The sequence below is a fragment of the Lissotriton helveticus genome, chromosome 11 (assembly GCF_964261635.1).
Source record: "Lissotriton helveticus chromosome 11, aLisHel1.1, whole genome shotgun sequence".
In the NCBI taxonomy this organism is placed as follows: domain Eukaryota; kingdom Metazoa; phylum Chordata; class Amphibia; order Caudata; family Salamandridae; genus Lissotriton; species Lissotriton helveticus.
The window spans coordinates 169,019,292-169,039,033 of NC_136072.1; the positions used below are offsets into that span (position 1 = coordinate 169,019,292).

At 45.3% G+C, this 19,742-nt stretch overlaps 1 protein-coding gene across 1 annotated transcript in view; it reads right to left on the bottom strand.

The window, feature by feature from the left end:
- The window catches only part of PPP1R2 (protein phosphatase 1 regulatory inhibitor subunit 2), a 132,738-nt gene that overhangs the window by 41,850 nt on the left and 71,146 nt on the right, over positions 1–19,742 (bottom strand). Inside the window, 1 exon segment of the mRNA XM_078666378.1 lies at positions 2,316–2,399. Within this exon segment, the coding sequence (XP_078522504.1) occupies positions 2,316–2,399 (84 nt within the window).

Consider the following 19,742-nt stretch of genomic DNA (forward strand, 5'->3'; position numbering starts at 1 on the left):
TCTGTCCTGGCTGGACAGTATAGCTGCGGTCAAAATGGTGGTACTGCCCCAGCTTCTTTACCTCTTTCACATGCTGCCACTTGTAACCACATCGGGGGCTCTGCGCTCATTACAACGGGACACTGAATGCTTTATCTGGCGCGACCAACTGGCCCGTCTACGCAGGGAGATTGTATGACGTTACAACGAATTCCGTTGCAACGCATGCCTTTACCACGCATGCATTACAACGGAATTAGTTTTCCACGCATAACCTTAACCTCGAATATTCCTTTACCACGCATACATTTACAACGTTTTTCATTGTAAATTTATGCATGGTGAGGGCATACTCTTGTTAAAGGTTAAAACTCTCCCCTTACATGCCCCTAGCCTCCACTCCTTATATTTACCCCTTGCCTTAACCCTTAATATATATATATTTTTTTTTTACTGAAATGCCCCATACCTTTTAACTCGCCTTCTCTCCATCTTCTTTGGTTACGTCGGTCGTACGTCGTTAAGAGGAAGCGGAAGTTACTTTCCGTTTCCTCTCTAACGACGTTAATTGCATCAGCTTCGGCTCTTCAGGTTAGTTTTGTTTTTTGGGGGGAGACCCCCCAGCCCCCCTTTTTATTCCAAAGCTTTATTTTATTTTATTATAAAAGAGACCCCCAAACCCCTTTTTTTTTTCTTTTCATTTACCACACATGCTTTTACTACGCATTTCGTAGTAAAGGTATGCGTGGTAAAGCCTCTCGTTGTAATCACGCATGCGTTGTAATGCATGCGTTGTAATGCATGCGTGGTAAAGGATTTCGTGGAAACGGCCGCGTTGTAGTGGCCGTTTTTCCCAAGCAGGGAGCTCACCTACAGGGACCCTTGTTGAGGGTGGCCTTGGGAGCCCCGACCTCCAAGCTGACTGGCCGGCAGCCCAAATGAGGGCCTTAGTGGAGTGGTCTCGTCCGGAGTCTGAGAAGCATTGGGTTTTTATGGACAGATCCGTTGCCTCTGTGTGGAGTCCCCTTCCTGGCGCATACGTGCCGGCCCCAAAACTTATACCTATCGGAGGTGACTAGGCCGATTCTGCTGGCATGGGTTAAGGTGGCAGTCTCTCGTGGGCTGACAACCTTCCCGTCACCGATTACACCCATAGTCCATAACCCAGTCAAAATGGTGGTACTGCCCCAGCTTCTTTACCTCTTTCACATGCTGCCACTTGTAACCCCATCGGGGGCTCTGCGCTCATTACAACGGGACATAGAATGCTTTATCTGGCGCGACCAACTGGCCCGTCTACGCAGGGAGCTCACCTACAGGGACCCTGTTGAGGGTGGCCTTGGGATCTCCGACCTCCAAGCTTACTGGCGGGTAGCCCAAATGAGGGCCTTAGTGGAGTGGTCGCGTCCGGAGTCCGAGAAGCATTGGGTTTTTATGGACAGATCAGTTGCCTCTGTGTGGAGTCCCCTTCCTGGCGCAAACGTGCCAGCCCTAAATCTTATACCTATCGGAGGTGACTAGGCCTATTCTGCTGGCATGGGTTAAGGTGGCAGTCCCTCGTGGGCTTACGACCTTCCCATCACCGATTACACCCATAGTCCATAACCCAGACTGCACGCCCGGTCTTCAGTCATGTTTGTTTTTTCCTTGGCCAATCCGGACAACACAACTGCCAGGTTGCAGCCCAATGACCAAAGAGCGAATTGGCTAGTTCGTGGTTTCTTGTGTGTTGAAACAATAAAAGAAATTCTAAACCAAAAAGTGACTAACCCGTCAAGTGTGAACAAGTTAATTATGATGAGGGATCTGTAGCAAATAATGCGCAGTGGCCGTTGCTCTGGAGGACTTTGAGGCATCTACAACAAACAGTAAAGAGTACAACAAGCTCTTCAAAGTGAAGTAAAAATCAATTGCAGACAAGTAAAGATGAACGAGTGATGAAGTGCTTATTTGAATACTGTAGACAAAAGACCTTGAATCATGTACACAAGACTTTTAAAACCCAGTGGCAAGGTATTACAAAATAGTTGCATAAATACAAGAGTATACATAAAATAAATGGTTTCCATACCAGTCATTCTGGGAGGCAGTTTTGGCACATTTTCTGGACATAAATGCTACAAATTTGCAAATAATGAATCCCATAGGGATGTCAATCGCATAGTCAGTGTTTCAGAGTTGAATATCTTTGAGTTAAGCAAAATTCACTTTTACAATAAAATCCCCAGACAGTAAACTAAAGGTTAATTAGGGTAACTCATAAAAAGAACTAAAAAAAGGCTTATTCTGTTACAGCATCTCAAAATAAGGAATAGCTAGCAGTTATTACAAGTTACCTTTCAGCTAAGACATCTGCGGTTAAGGTTTCATTTGATCCTGAATCACTCAAAGCACCCTCATCTTCGTCATCACCCATCATTCTAAAATGACAAAAAGAAATACAAATACATATTTAAGTCCTTTGGGTAGGTGAAATTAAATGGCCAAGTTCGACAATCGTAATGGCTCCTTTAGACAAACTCCAAACCGAAAAACTGATTTACTGTCATGGAACAAGGTAACCTATACCATCTAATTAGGAAGTGTCTTTCCAAATGCAGATAATCCCAACAAACAATTTACATGTGGCACATCAGAGAAAAACATATTTTTAATAATATCCCCTGTATTTTAGACTGTATGCTGGACTTTGTTGATCTTAGAGCAGTTTACCACTGCTGTTCAGAGCTAAAGTGCAAGTGCTACCTCTGTAAAATTAGGATTGCGATTCATTATCCATGATTGGCTTATATGATTTATTGGTAAGACCCTAGTAAAGTGCACTGTGTGTGCACAGTGCCTGTAATTTAAATGCTACTAATGGCACTGCAGCACTGATTGTGCCACACACATGAGTAGCCCTGCCAACCGGTCTCAGGCTTGCCAGTGCAGTGTCTGGGCGGGCAATTGTAAGCTGCCATGTCGACCAGCAAGCACGCTTTCCCTTTTATTACATTTAACCTGTTCCGTGCTCGATAGTACTGCGCAAGTCTGCTGGCCGACTCAGCCCCGCCCACTGATTAAAACTCCTACACCGCGGTGGAATTCACGCCGCGGTTAAGGAGTTAAGGCACCCCTAAGGTAGGCCCAAGGTTGCCCCATGGGCAGGGTGCAGTGTATGTGAAAGGTAGAACATGTTCTGGTGTGTTTTAAAAGTCCTGGTAGAGAAATACAGCTAATTATGTTTTTCACTATCGCAAGGACTATCTCTCCTATAGGTTATCATTGGAGCTGCCTTGTTACATCTTACAAGTGTAACTTTCAATTGGGAAGAGCTAGAGATTTGGAGTTTAGGTTCCCTAAACTCAGGATTTAAAAAACACATCTTTCTGTGAAAGTGTTTTTTAGGTCTCGCCTAGGAACGCAGGGCATGCGCTGCACGCTTTAGATCTATTGTTGTTGGATTAGCTTTGGAAGGGGAACAGGAGATGTGCCCACGCCCAGACAGGCGATGTGCATATGTACGGGTCACATCATTTGTATTGGGAGGGAGGCATGTTTTGGGCCCTTCCTGTCTCCTCTCGCCGTGCCTGCCAAGACAGCCTATGTGCACGCGTATGGTGTGACCCTGTAGTTTAGCTTTCTGCTTACAGCGTAGCGCAAATACAAACAGCGTGCATCTTTTGTGTAATTAGCGCAAAATGGGCCCTGTTATTTCACGCAGAGCTCTTTCACTGGACGTTTGACGCAGCGACACTCCGGGTCAAAGCGCCTAAGCGTAAAAACTCTTGATGCAATTTCGTCGGTCGTGTTCATTTACCGAGAGGAACTGTGCAAGTGCTTAATTTTTAAAGGAAACTCCATCGAGCTGTTCAATTTCAAAATGTTTATCTGTCAAACAGTTGCCTTAAGATGCAAAAGAAAGCAGCAACCAGGTTTAAAATATATTATCAAAGCATCCCATTATTAGCGGACGTGACTGTGTAGTGCGCGCGACAGAGAAACAGAGCAGGCTGGTAAGAAAACATGTCTGATGAGAGAATAATGTCGTAAACTTCAACGACAAATCCCGGCCGCTCTATTGTTTAGCCTCTAATTCTAAGTATACTCATGGCGGAGGCAAGCCATGGCCAACATCTAGGTGAGCATGACGAATTAAACAAGCTACCACTTTTTCGACTTGAAATCTGGGGTCAGTTGCAGTGAAATAGATTATTTTTTTAGGTCTTTCTCTTTGGTTACATTTGAAACATCTGTGTTATTACACCCTATCATCATTCACATTGCAGTGGTCACAAACACCTGCAAAGGTATGTTCAAGTCTCAACCATTCTCATCCTCTTAATTCTACCTACAGTTGACTGCTAGAGCACCATTGTTCTACTATCTCTGGGTGAACACCAATGGCTGTGGTTACACATATAATACTGCCCCCTGCTGCTAGGGGGACACAAAAAGCCTACTACTACGGTGTTCAAAGTTATCCTTGGGTTGTGTTATCTCTGCTTCTGGGACTTTTAGTGACGCACTTCTTTAGCGTCTGTGGTCATCCATTGGTCATGCCTCTTCGAATACAGGATGGCATCTTAGTTTCCTATCCCAGCAGGTGCCCGTTGACTCATGGGTTCCACGTTTACCAATTCTGATTGGACCCAGTCCCAGTGCCACATAGACCTACTCAGTTGGCAGAAGACTGATGACAATTGATATGGATGTTTTGGAAAGGACATCCAAATGGGACACTGCTCCTCACAAATCTCTCCGCTTCAACCAATATTGAAAGTTTAGCTAAATGTTTGATGTGATAAGTTTGTAACACGCCTCGGAATCTCACACACATTACCAGTGTACCTCTCATATACACTGCTATTCAATAGCATCTATAAGCAATGTAAGCCCTCCAACTAATTGTGGACTCTAAAGAATTTGCATTCTCAAAGTCATCTTACTATTCTGTATGTCTCTCATTGACAGCCAACATTATGACTAACCAGATTTTAGAACCGGTTATTCACTTATCTTATGAAGTTACTATTGGAAACAAGCATTTTCAATGCAATAGGTCTCGCATTTACGCAGTTTGAGCTATTGACATTATAAATAACAATGCCTTTTATTTATGTTTTGGTTCTTAAAACATAAATAAAAGCCATTGTCATTTGCAATGCCAATAGTTAAAACTCGCGTACATGCGAGACCTATTGCATTGAAAATGCTTGTTTAACTTGTGTATTTGCAAATGGCATTTTTAGTAAGTGGGCATTTTCCTGCTTTAGCATCCTGTGCCTCTGCCTACCTGTAGAATCCACGTCTGGTTTAGACTGACAGTTGGGCTGTTTGTGCATTCACTCTACACAGTCACACAAAGGGAGCTGAGGTGTGTCCTGCATATCCTGATTGCCCATCACCATGCTGATGCTCCTCCCTGGCTAGAGTGGTGGGAGGAGTTGTCACCGACACCTGAAAAGGGCTGTGCCTGTCCTCACACAAAGCTGTCTCCAATCCCCTGTAGTGTGTCTGGAGCCAAGTCAGGGAAAGGGAGGATCTGTGCACTACAAAGACTATCCTTTGAAGTATGCCTGCTTCAAAGGCGAAAGGGCTATAGGTATTAGACCTGTAAACCCACTTTTTAGAAACCTCCTGGATCAAGAGAAGATTCTGCCAGGAAGAGCTGGAGAAACTGTGGGAGTGGAGCTTCCACTCTGCTTGATGCGGTGTTGTGCTGACCTGCTGCTTGCTGTTTTTGTCTTGGGCAGTGGAAGGACTATACTTTACTTTCTTATCCTGCTTGTCAAGATTCTTCAAGGGCTTCTGTGTTCTTGCTTCCTGTTGGAAGTCTCTTGAACATTAAAGACTTCATCTAAAGGTCCTCTGAACTCCTAGGCTGAGAGTTATGACCTGCCAAGTGGTCCCAATCCCAGTTCTAGGCCCTTGGAGGTGGTTTGCTACTTCAAGTATTGAAGATTCATGCATCGCTCTCCAGGGCCTGTTTTTCATACAGTAGCAATGCCATGCGGTTGAAACCCCACACATCGCCACAATGCAGCTGAAGAATCGACACAGCACCTGTTGTGCGGCTAAGAGATCATTGCAGCCATAGTCCTGAGCACCATTTCTACGACTACAATGCAGGACCAGCTAGACAGCTGAAGGAATCGATGCATCCCCTCTCGTAGCTCCAGTTTTGCCGCTGCATCGAGCCATATACTCCAAATCACAGATCCCTCACCCTGGCGGCAGCGGTGTGCATATGAACGTGGGCTTCGTATTCAAATAGAAAACGACTCCTTTTTTAGCGGTGAAAAGAATTAATGCGCATTACAAATGGTTTGCTTGTTCATTCATCAGAAGTTTTATTTATGCAAGTGGACCATGCCTGGGCAAGAAAGGAGTAGTTTTCGATACAGATATATATATCTGACGGGACTGGATTTGCAATGAGTTCACAATATATCAGTATATCCTTTGACAGGTGAGAGGGCATTTCCTATTGTCCGTTGTTTAATGCTAGCTAGTGTAGTGTAGTTCCCATTATCCCAATAGGCTCTGCGCATTGGAATAATACCTTCAATAGTATAGGCCTAGACCAGACGTTAACTAGGTCTACTACTGTCGATATTAGACTTAAAGTTTTGGGTTTGCCAGCTAGCTCAGAGTTCACTAGAAACTTTCTCGAATAGGCAAGGAGGAGTTGAACCTCCCTGGATAGACAAGAAGGGATTTAGTTTCTGACAACCATAGAACATGACAACTTTGCTCTCCCCTAATCAAGATTGTATCTCTAGAGTCGTGTGAAAACAAAAGACGACTTATTTTACTCAGTCAGTACGTGCATTCTTAGTCTCACCAGATTGTAGAGAAAAGGAAGAGACGGGCGTGTTCAATAAAAGATGTTATTTATTGATCAGTCTCTTTTCTCATACAAGAGAAATGGATCGATATTATTGCAATACTTATGGTTAAGTAAAGTGCATACAATAAAAGCAGAAGTATAAAATAATACTGTAAAAACATGGATATGGTTTCCAAGCCATATGAAGGTTTAAAATGAATACATACACATTTACATTTGACTAATCGTACTCAACTGGTGTTTCTAACTACGCCTACCCCATGTACCTGACCTAAGCCTAATACGTGGGCGGGAATAGAAAGTTACAGTTTAAGTTAAGTTTGTTTTGCCAAGTGACTGACTAAAGAATTCACTGCAAGGGGTTATTCAGTTCTGTACCTGGAAGCTAGGATGAATGAGGGATGGTATCTCTCGTCTCTGGTCTCGATATTCCAGGCTGCCTGCGAGGGCTACCCGGAAGCGCCGGAGCTGGATTTCTCGGCAGGAGAAAGCAGCGTCTCGTTCTCAGCGCGTCAGGAAAGGCGGGGCTGCGCCAGCGGGGTCTGCTCTGCTCTGGGCTTCGGCAAGTCTGGCTGCTCCGATCTCGTCACCACCGCGTGTGTTTGCATAGGGCAATATCGGTAATATTTATACCTTTAAGGTGCCGAGATTGACCTAAGGATGGACATAGATACGTCAATAAGGATGTCATACGACCTGGTCGTTAGCACATTCTTTTGCTGAAGTTCTCGGTGAAATCAAAACAATGGCTGCAGGGTTTTTCCCAGGTCTGTCATAGGTTTGATTTGTTTTGAGAACTCCGTATGCCTTATCAGGGGCTGGAGGAATATCGCTTGTCTAATTAGATGGCAAGCGTTATGACCTAATCAGATAACACGTTCCTGTGCCGTAGTGTGGCTTTATCAGATAACGGTTCCTGCATCATGGGGGTTTTCTGCCTCATGGGATGGCTGCTAGTTAACTTGTTAACCAGAATAGGGTCAGGAATAGGGGGATCGATACAGAACCTATAGGAATACATCACACCCACTCCACGCTAACTATGGACATATTTACGAATCTATGCATAGTAAAACATACTGTAGAGTATCGTGTATACCTTACCACCCCAAAATACATAAATGCATTTTGAAATTATCAAATATACGAAAAAACAGTCACATGTAATATATGCACTCAAGCCGTAGAATAATGCTAAAGTAATCACGCATATCTATACATTATCACTAATTTGTATATGAGAATTTACACATGAAATGGCTCTTAATACAGAAAAAAGGTTCGAGACCATTCCATCACAGAATAAAATAATTATGAACATACCAGCGGGCAGCTAATGTCTACAAAGTATCTAAAAATAGAAATCTTAGTTCTCTAAGAATAGTTCTTACTTTAAGCAGAAAATAAGTGTCCCGAAAAATTCGTAAAAATATTTTGGGGCTGCTGAAAAAAATTGCTGTCCGTGAACTGGAGGGAAAATTGTTCATGGTATTTTGCTATTCTAGTTGAAGGCCAAATTCAGGGAACGCCGTGTGCGAGCTTGCTCAAAAGTCTCTATTTCTGCTCTGGTGAGAACATCATATCATTTAGACTCTCGAAAAAGTTGTCAACAGCTTCCTGGGAGAGTTCCACTAACTCGGAAAAAGATGTAACCATGCATTCGTGCGCATGATTGTCTCCATTGACGTTTTGATTAGTATTGCTGACAGAAGGTCGTACCTGATCAATGCTGCTTTCATCTTGAACTTCACTACCCCTTAATCGTAGTGGTGAAGCTTCCACGAATGCCGTCATCAGGATTGGTAGCCGTTGAGGGCAGCACAAAGTATGAGCCTTTATTGGACTCAACAATGTTTCTGCATCCATTGGCGCATCTGATTGTAGAGTCAGACAGGTGTCTAACACGCATTCTTCTCCGCATAGCAAGCACCTTAATACAGGTAAAACACATCGATGCCACATTGGTCGAAATGAAAGAAACCAAGTCATGTTCAGGTCTCTACGCCGGCATAGTCCCAGGATTTTTGATATCCGGTCCCGGTATCCAACGGCTAGGATTGTTTCTTCCCTTGTCGCAGGTGTTTTGTCTGTGACATGGTTTGCCATAACGAAATATAAGGACTAAGAATAGGATTCCTGCAATTAGTCCCAAAATGAGGGGAAGTCCGCCAAAAATCGAATGGACGAAATCTGGAAAAATACCCAGTATGGCTTTGAATGGTGTTAATGCCATCGAAAATACTGTCTTAAATACTTTTGAGACTCCACTGGTATCAGAAATATTTAAGATTTCATTCAGGATTTCTGCGAAATGTATGGGGGAATTAGTTGATAATAAGGAGTGAATCTCTGCAGTCGTCCTTGCGTTATGTATGTTACTAAGCTCATTCACCCGTTTACCGATAACCTACTCTAGTTATTTCAAACACTTTAGTCCCCAGTACATACCTGCGGTTTATCTAACTTGTCCTAACAGCATAAATCTGCACTTAAACGCCAGTCTAATCTAAAACAACTAAAGCCATGGGTTTTAACCTTGCGTTTCCCTCCCCACCTGTGTGCAACTAATATCACGTGATCGTTTGTCCAGTTATTGGAGACATACATGTCATTTACTCCTGGTCATTAGCGCTATATTGAGAGGTTAAAGTCCAAGAGCATCACCTCTGTTATAGATGTAATAGAGAAAATGAAGACTTTTTGAAGCAGTTTCGTAATGTCCTCCAGAAGGGGCGGATTGTCGGGCATTACCACCATATATGTAGAGGCTTTCACAGGGCCCTACATTCCGTCAGTACTGCGGGGAGGCACTGTGATACATGCAGTGTAGTTTGTGGGGGTTATAGGGCCACCCGTACCAGACTTTGTTGTGTATCTCCCGTCACAATGTTTAGATAGAGAAAGTACGTATGTATGTATCCCTAGTTTGAGCTCTACTTGGAATCCCAGGGCCCGTTCCCATTCTTATTTTGCTGCCATGTCTGTGGGGTCTCATGTGCTATTAGGAGTTTGTACAGTGTCAAAATTGTGCCAGAGTACCAATCAATATAGGGAATTGGAAATCAAAAGGGATCTTACTTCTGGGGGCAACCCCTTACATAGTATGGTGAGTTACCCAGTGTCAGATCTGTGCGTAGTGTAGTCTTTCAGAGTCAGGGACCTCATAAGCTTCTTTGCATTGCTGGGAGGTTTTGGAGGTCGTAGCTTCATACACATCCGAGATCATTTTGATGCGAGATTGAGAATCTCCAATTTGTTTTAGTTAACTTTAGAACTGGAGGCGCTCTTAAAGGTTTGAAGCAGAGCCACCACGGTTGCAAGAGAGGTATTGAGGGCGCCCAAAGCTAAGAGTACATCATCGGTGTACAGACAGATTTGACATTTTCTGGATCCAAATGTGATCCCCATCAGCTTTGTTTCCTGGCGAATATGGCAAGCCAGGGGTTTCATGAATAGCGCAAATAAGAGCAGAAATTGTAGACATCCTTGCCTCATGTCCCTTGACAGCTGGAAAGGACTCGAGAGATGGCCATTTAGTACAACTCTAGCTACAGTTGGCCTTTACTCGTAAATATCGCAGAGGAATTAAAGTCCAAACCCCATCTTCAGGAGTGCGAGGTAGAGGAAGTGCCTATCCACCCAATCAAAAGCCTTCTCTGCGTTCAGTGATAGTAGCGCCGCAGGAATTTTCTTAAGAGAGGTGTTTTCCATTAGGACTATGAGCGCTCGGGTGCTTTCAGGAGATTGGCATCCAGGGATGAATCTACTCTAGTCTGGGTGTACCAGAGTGTGAAACACTTCACTGAGCAGAGTAGCAAGGATTTTTGTGTATAGTTTTGTACCAATATCCAAAAGGGCTACAGGTCGGTGGGAGGCACATCGCCTTACATCCTTGTGGGCTTAGGTAGTAGTTCTACCACTGCTTCGCTCATGGTTAGGGATACCATCCCCTCTGCAGAGCAGTAATTGAAGAGGAATGTGAGCTTTAGGCACAAGTTGAGGGAAAATATTTAATCAAATTTGGCCGTAAAACAATTAGGGCTGATGTCGCCACACTTCCTCCAAGTCCCTAATATACTGTCCGAGCTTTCGCGCCTCTAATTTGCAGAGTCTGGCGCGCTCTCAGCTGTGACTGCTATAAAGCACCCTCGTATATTTGTTTTAAATGCATGCCAGACATCAATGATTGATACATCCCCACCGCCATTATGTTCCAAGTATTCAGTTAGGAGTTGTCCTATTTCATCTCTGCTGACCGTGTCACTGGGCAGGAATGGGGGTAGCCTCCACTTCCCCATACGGTTCCTTACTCCCAGGTCAAGCAAGAACAGGACAGGTGTGTGATCAGAGACTGATATGTTTCCAAACTCCGCCAAGTAGGTCCGCCCCACAAGAAAACAAGTTACTTACCTGTAACTGTTGTTCTCCAGTATTGGAAGCTTTCATAGATTCACACTTGCTTTTTAAGAAACAATGGTTCAAGGTAGGCCTAGCAAGGTCCTAAAAAGGGAGAGGTAAAGATAGCGAGTATTTAATAAACGCTAGGGAGCGAAAAATGTAGGTATAGGTAGGAATCTTTATTTTCTCTTTCTCTTTTTCTTTTATATACATATATACACAAATCTTTATACTGTATTTCAGGTGCTCAAGTGAGTAATATGGTGCAGGACGTGACATAAGTGATCAAAGTGAACGGACTGTCACACAACATCAACAAGGTTAAAAACACAACAATTATATACAATGAGACGAGTGAAATTCGTTGGGTAGGTCGACGGCGTTTCGATCTATATGACTTTAGATCATCATCAGGACTGATGAGCCTCCTGAAACTGCAAGATTATGGATATTAATTAAACCATGTTTTCCTACATATATTTTTTAAACTTACATAAATTATGAGCTCCCAGGGAGAAAGAATTAGCATGCACATCTTCATAGACTTCACATGCGCGTTTAATCAAAGTATAGAGGGGACGAGTGGTTACCTCACCTATGGTGTGCAGCGCATAGTTTGCCAAAAGGGGGTAAGACCATTTGTAGGGTCATGCACTAGTTTAATAATCAATTAAATGACTGAGTTCTTTTCATTACCTTGCCAATGCGTTATAAGGCAAGGAAGATCTATTTTGATGACGTAACTGAGTTGATTGTCAATCTCCAAACAGTATCTGCGGGCAATACAAATTAGTTTAAGAAACAGTGCAGAGAAAGTGGCAACAACCATTTGCTACCAGGTTACAGTTTTTGCCGCAGGATTGGGTCAAGGATGGCTAAGAAGCATGGTTATAAGGTACTTATAGCCTCGTTTTGAGAGTTATGCAATTTAAAAGTATTCATTAATTGTCAGTGGTTGTTCAGAATTATAGACAACCATTTTTATTAATGAATTTTCACAAGAGAAAACTTACATTGATATAACAAACAAGGTCTCTCAATGGGACGATCCAAGTAGCGCTCAGCCTTTGTTAATTTGGACGAGGGTCCTACTCGAACTTTCGAAATAAAGGGTAAAAATTAACGGTTAAAACATTAGGGATACTATTTAACAGCGCTACAGTCGGAGGGCGGAAAGGAAGCGAGTAAACTTACTTGGATAGTTAAAAGTAATGGCAGCCTAGGGAGTTTCCTAAGCGCGTTCGTCGCTATGGCAATGAATACTGAGGCCTGGAACTACAAGGACAATTTGTCAGTGCGCATTGAAAATTTAAATGACTGAAAAAATGCTGACGAGACCTCTGTGTTAGGAATACACTTACTTAATCCCGGCGTGTAGGCGTAGCAGGGGAGGGGGTCGGAGATAATGGCAATCAAAGGGGTGCCGCTGGCGCGTTCGTCGCTATGGCAGTGATTATTGCAGCCTGGAACTACAAGGGCAAGTTGTCAGTACACGGGGATGAAAATTAAATTAAAGGTTCCCAAAATGCTAGCGGGACTTCCATGTCGGGGGTGCACTTACTTAATCCCGGCGTGTAGGCGTAGCAGAAAGGGGGTCCGAATGCCTCGCTGTCAGCTGCTCACAACTCAGGAAACGCCAAAACCTCCATTAATAGCGTGTTCAAGGGGTTGCGCGCGCAGGCACAGTAGTGTGTCAATGCAGCGCATGCGCGGTATCGTCTCGCAGGCGCGTGCGCAGGAACGTCAGTGTTTTACAGTGACACATGCGCGGGACTGTTTAAAGCGCTGGCTGTCCGTTTTAAATCTTGTATGGGGTACTATTGACGGTCAGTTTTAAAATACTAATGGGTTGTTTTTGACGGACAATTTTTTAAGTATTAATTGGCGGTGCAATTTTAATGGGCGTTCATGCATAGGGATTGGAGCGCAGTTCCTAACCATTTTTGCAAAATATTAAGCACAGAATTATGCAAACATTGTAATATACATTTTGTTGAGACGAACATTAGTGTGCCGCTTTTATAAAGGTTTACAGGTGCACATGTTCAAAATGATAAACGAAAGGAGTACTTTCATCAAGGGTTTCACAGTGAAACGTCACTTGGTGTAGTTCAAGTGCACATATTCCATTCATCAAGTGAATTGAGTCCTCTCTCAATAGTTTTGCAATAAAAAATCCATTTGCATTCCAGCCGGTTCAGAATTGTCTGTTGATTCCCACCTCTTGCATTTGGCACAAGTTTGTCAATAACCTGCCACTTCAGGTCATTTTCAGAGTGTCCCAGCTCGAGGAAGTGTTCAACCAAAGGAGCCGTTGTTACCTTACAGCGGATCCTGCTCCTGTGTTGTGATATTCTTGTTTTTATCTGTTGAGTCGTCTGTCCGATGTAGAGCAATTTGCAGGGACACTCAATACTGTAAATAACTTTTTCACAAACTGCAATTCAAAAAATGTTAAGGGTGTGCTTACAACTACCATACTCAAATATTTTGGTGTTCGTAGTGAATTCGCAAGGGCATCACTCACTGAGTGGTTTATAACTTTATGGGGTCCCCTTGTTTATAAAAAACACTTCATAGATTCACATGCCTGAATAATTCCCCATCGTCAAGATGGGAGTCCCCGGTATATAAAAAAGCAATGCTTAGATAAATAAACTGAAAAGAGGCCTAGGCCCATTTCCATTTTGCAACCCATAACTCTTGTTATGTAAAAGAGAACAAAATGGTCTCTAAACCAATCAGAACCTCTCACCCTCTAGAACACTCCTGAGAGAACCTTTTGCCCATCAGATTTTCTAGCACTTGTGCCACAGATATCTTTTGTGCCAAAATCCAATGGTGAGTCTGTCAGGGGAGGAGGTTGGGTTGCATGTGAATCTATGAAAGCTTCCAATACTGGAGAAGAACTATTGTTACTTGCCTGTAAACAGGTGGTTCTCCAGTATTGGTGTCTTTCATAGATTCACATGCTTGAATATTCCCCGTCGTCGAAGTGGGAGTCCCACGGTACATAAAAATAGCAATATTGCTAATATAACATAAATGATAATATCATAGAATAATAATAATAGAGATAATACACTGTAAAACCTCTAAATGGTAACTTCCATAGGAAGACATTACAAGAGAAAAAACTCATTTGTAACATATCAGTGTCATTATGTTGGTCCAAACTGCAGCCAATCAGGCTCAAGCACCCTCTAGAACCTTCTCCTCAGAAGCTCAAGCCCTCAGATTTTCGTAGCACTAGTAATAATAGCGTATGAGGAGAAGAGAGCCTCTGAGGGGAGGAAGGGTGGGTCGCATGTGAATCTATGAAAGACACCAATACTGGAGAACCACCTGTTTACAGGTAAGTAACAATAGTTCTTCTCCAGTATTAGGGGTGTCTTTCATAGATTCACATGCTTGAATAGAATAGATAGCAGTAACTCCTTAGCACTGGGATTGCAAGCATCTTCACAAGAAGTAAACACATAGCTTAAAAGCATATAGCAATCACAGAAGAAAAAGGAGGAGGGAACAGAGGCTCACCTTATTTAAAGAGATGGCGAAGCACTGCTTGCCCCACTGCGGTATCCGCCTCGTTGATAGAATCCAAACAGTAATGTCTGGTAAAGGTGTGCCTATTCGACCACGTTGCCGCCCGGCAAATCTGGTGTAGAGGCACTCCGGCAAACAAGGCGGTGGAAGACGCCATCACTCTCGTCGAATGTGCCTTCACAGGACACTGTAAAGGCTTGCCAGCTTGTTGATGACAGTAGGATATGGCTGCTGAGAGCCATCTTGCAAGTGTTTGTTTTGTCACTGAATGTCCCCTTCGCATTCTTCCATATGCTACAAAAAGTTGATCTGATTTGCGGAAAGGGGCAGTTCTTGAAATGTAAAACTTTAGACAACGGCTGATGTCTAAGGAATGAAGGCGTTGTTCTGCCGGTGACTGTGGATTCGGGAAGAAAGTCTTCAAGAAGACAGGTTCGTTCAGATGGAAATCTGTAGGCACTTTTGGCAAAAAAGAGGGATTGGTACGAAGAGATACTCCATCTGCTTTGAATTGCAAATAAGGAGGCTTGATTGTGAAAGCATGAAGATCGCTCACACGGCGAGAAGATGTTAGGGCCAAAAGCAAAACGACCTTCCAGGTAAGAAACTTGTTGTCTGCTCTGTGGATTGGCTCAAAAGGAGGCTTCATGAGCTGTGACAATACCACGTTGAGCTGCCATGCCGGAGGCGGGCGTCTGATAGGAGGAAACTTCCTGAAGAGACCTTTAAAGAATTGTCGGATAATTCTGGATGAGCAGAGAGAGGTTGAGCCATCATGTCTGAAACGTGAAATAGCTGCCAGAAAGACCCTCAAGGTGGCATGAGAGAGGCCAGACTGAGCAAGGCTTAGAAAGAAAGGCAACAGCTGTTCCGGGGCAGAAGTGAGTGGATGGACATTTGCTTCTGCGCACCAATGGCAAAACCGTTTCCACTTTAGTTTGTACGTTTGAACAGTTGAGGAAGCTCTAGCAGAAGCCAGAATCTCTCTGCATTCCTGGGGCATCTCTAAATTCGCGAATTCGAGGTATTCAGGTTCCATGCCCATAACTGAAGAGTGGTCGGGTCTGGATGGCAGACTTGGCCCTCGTCCATGGACAGAAGATCTGGACGTGGATGTAGACGAATGGGCGTGCATTGGGACAACAGAAGAAGTTCTGAGAACCAAGCCTGTCTGGGCCAACGAGGTGCGATCAGTATCAAGTGGCAGGGTTGCCTGCGCATCTTCCACAATGTCCTCGGCACCAATGGAATGGGAGGAAATGCATAGGCGAACAGGCCGCTCCAGTCCATGAGAAGGGCGTTGCCGCTGGACCCCGGATGAGGATGCCAGCTCGCAAAGGCGGGGCACTTCCGATTCAGTGGAGTGGCAAAAAGGTCCATCAGGGGACGACCCCAACGGCGGAACACCATGTCCAGAGTTTGTTGATGAAGCTCCCACTCGTGGGTCGATGATGTGGACCTGCTCAACGAATCCGCTAGGATGTTTGAAACCCCCGGCAGATGGACCGCCGTCAGGGAGATTCGATGACGAAGAGCCCAGTTCCTGATCTTCTGAGCTAGCCGAGACAAGGGCTGAGATCTTGTGCCGCCCTGTTTGTTCATGTAGTGCATGCTGGTTGTGTTGTCCGTTTGAACCAGCACGGACTCTCCTTGCACTACAGGCAGAAAAGATCTGAGAGCAAGGAAGATCGCCAGCAGCTCCAATCTGTTGATATGCCATGTTCGTTGTGACGGTGTCCACTTTCCTTTGATTGAAAGGTCTAGGAGATGAGCTCCCCAACCCTCCATGGATGCATCTGTGGTCAGTGTTAGATCCGGAGGAAGGGCCAGAAAGGAAACTCCTTCGTTTAGGTTGGATGGTTCTCTCCACCAAAGGAGACTGTCTTTCATGCGAGACGAGACTCTCACTAGATCGTTGAAGGATCCTGACACTTGGCGCCATTGCAGGTCTAGTTCCTCCTGAATAGGGCGAGTGCGGAGCCTGCAGTTCGGGAGTAGAGCGATGCAGGACGACGCCATCCCTAGAAAGGACTTCAACATGCGGACAGAAACTGACTGTTTTGAACGGATGAGGGTGACCAGACGTACTATCTTCACCTGTCGTTCTTGGGAAACGAAGGCTTTTGATAATTCCGTGTCGAGAATGGCACCCAGGAAGTTTCTCCTTTGTGATGGTGTTAAATGTGACTTGTCCACGTTGATGGTCAACCCCAGTGACTCGAAAGTCTGTAGGCAGAGACTTGTGTCGTGAGCCAGCTGTAGAGGAGACGGAGATTTCAGGAGGCAATCGTCCAGATAAGGAAAAATCTGCACTCCTTGAAGACGTAGATAAGCCATGACTGGGGCCAGGACCTTCGTGAAAACACGAGGCGCCGAGCGCAGGCCAAAAGGCAGCACCTTGAATTGGTAATGGACAGTGCCTACCTTGAACCTTAGAAATTGGCGATGCTGTTGAAGAATCGGCACATGAAAATAGGCGTCTTGCAGATCTATCGTGGACAGGAAATCTCCGCTGCAGAGAAGCCGCAAGACTTCTGACAATGTGAGCATGCGGAAAGACTGCTGTTTCAGAAAGAAATTGAGCGCCCTCAAATCCAGTATAGGCCGCCACTCTCCCGTCTTCTTGGCAATGAGGAAAAAACGTGAGTAGAAACCTGTCCCTTGTTGTGATATAGGAACCACTTCGACTGCACCTTTTAGTATGAGAAGACGAACTTGATGTTGCAATTCTAGAAAATGGGGAGGTGGCGGGCCTGATGGCGGAGAATGAGGAGGAATCTCTGTGAACTCCAAGGCATGACCCTTGCGAACAATGTCCAATACCCATTGGTCCGATGTTATCAGAGACCATTGGGAATAAAACTGCGAGATTCTCCCTCCAACTCCTTGTGTGACATGAGAGTCACTGGCGTTTGTTGTTGGCACCCCTATAAGTAGGTTTTCCTTTATAGGGTCTTGACTGATTTTGGCGAGTAGACTGTTGGGAGGAGTAACGTTGATTGCCTTGGTTGAATTGGCGGTACTGAGTGTGTCCTCCTCGAAAAGTTGTGGAAGACGAACCTCTTCCACGGGCGCCATGAAAGGGCTGCTTCTTAAATTGTAAGGAGACTAGCGATTTTGCTGTATCGGTGTCCTTTTTAATTGACTCAAGCGCCTCGTCAATGTGCGCGCCAAAAAGAGATTCACCGTCATAGGGCATGTCGAGTATCTTCGACTGGACCTCTTGCCGGAAAGAAGTGGATTTAAGCCAGCCCTGGCGGCGGAGGGCCGCAGCACTGGCGAGGATGCGAAATCCCGTACTCGCCACATCAATCGCACAGTCAATCATTTCCTCTGACGCCCTCATGCCATCCTGGAGAACTTGTTGGGCTTCCGCTCTGGACGCTTCCGGTATTAGTGAAACGAATGCGGAAATATCAGACCACATTTGCCTGTCGAAACGACCTAGAATGGCCAATGCATTTGCAGCGCGTACAGACGTAGAGGACATGGTGGAAAATTTCTTCCCAATGGCGTCCAAACGTCGACCCTCTCTATCAGGTGGAGTAGTGAGAGGAGTTGCCGGATTACGGGATCGTCGCTGTGCCGCCTGTGTGACCACCGAGTCTGGTTTGGGATGTGACAGCAAACAAGCAGGTGAACCAGCCGGAGCCTTGTACTTCTTTTCCAGGCGAGGGACTTGTGCCGGCAAGGAGTTAGGAGAGTGCATAATCCTCATCCCTTCTTTCCATACAAATTCTATGATTGGTATGGTGTGAATTTGTTTGTACGGTTTGTTCTTGAAATCGTAGAGAAAGCAATCTTCTTGCCGCTGTTCTCTCGGCAATTTAAAGCGGTCCGCCGCTTTATTCATCAGCACATGGAAGCTTGCTGTATCAATGGAAGGCGAATCACCTGCCTCTGGCTGTTGCGGAGAAGGTGTCTGTATCCTATAGTCGTCGTATTCCGCCACATCTGGATCCTGCTCATCGTCAGTATCCTGGTGTAATTCCCCCTCTTCACTGTCCGACTCATCCACCCCGTGCGCACCAGGTTGCGGAATAAGAGGGGGGTTAGGGCGGGGAAGCTCTGTCAAAACAGGCTGCTCCAAAGACTGCGGATGGGTGGCAGGGCCGGAGTCCTCCGCAGGAGCGTGGCTTGGAGTACCTTGAGGGGTAGGCGGAAACCTTCGATTGTAGTCATCCAGCATATGCTGGAGGTTTGAAAACAAAGAAACTGGGAAAGATGCCATAGGAAACTGGACAAATTGGTCATCCGGTTGGACCACTTCCTCCACCTCCTCTTGGTCAGAACTGGAGTCTTGACATTTTATGATTAACTCCGATGGACTGTGAGCTTCATCGTTAACATCGTCCCCCATAGACCCAGTCTCGTGATCAGTAGCCATCAAAGGTGAGGGTAATTGGAGATCAGGAGGTGGCAACTGCAGAGAAGAATCCCTGCCAGAGGTCAAGGAAGGCAGTGGTACCAGAGGCATGGTGGCAAAAGAACCCAATCCTGAGAAGGAATCTGAACATGCCGCTGAGGAAATCGCCATCGTCGACGAGGTAGGGCCCACTGAGGGATTCGCCGTCGACGGTATCGTCGTCAACGAAACGTGCGTCGACGGAGACTTCTTTGCTGGGATCTGCGGAGACGTCAGCCTCGTCGACGGTGTCTTCGTCGACGGTATCTTCGTCGACGATACTTTAGTCGACGGCATCGTCGTCGACGGTACCTTCGTCGACGGTACCTTCGTCGACGGTACCTTCGTCGATGGAACCGGCGTCGATGGAACCGGCGTCGCCTTCTTCGACGACGACGCCGTCGTCGAGGAGCTGGTCGACGGAGCACCCGACGTCGACGGGGATCTCGTCGTCGGAACCGTTGCTTTCTTCGTCGACGAAGCCGACGTCGACGAGGTGGTCGACGGAGAGGCTGACGTCGACGGGACCTTCGTCGACGATGAATCCTTCGACGTCGAAGAGGATTTCTTCGTCGACGGCAA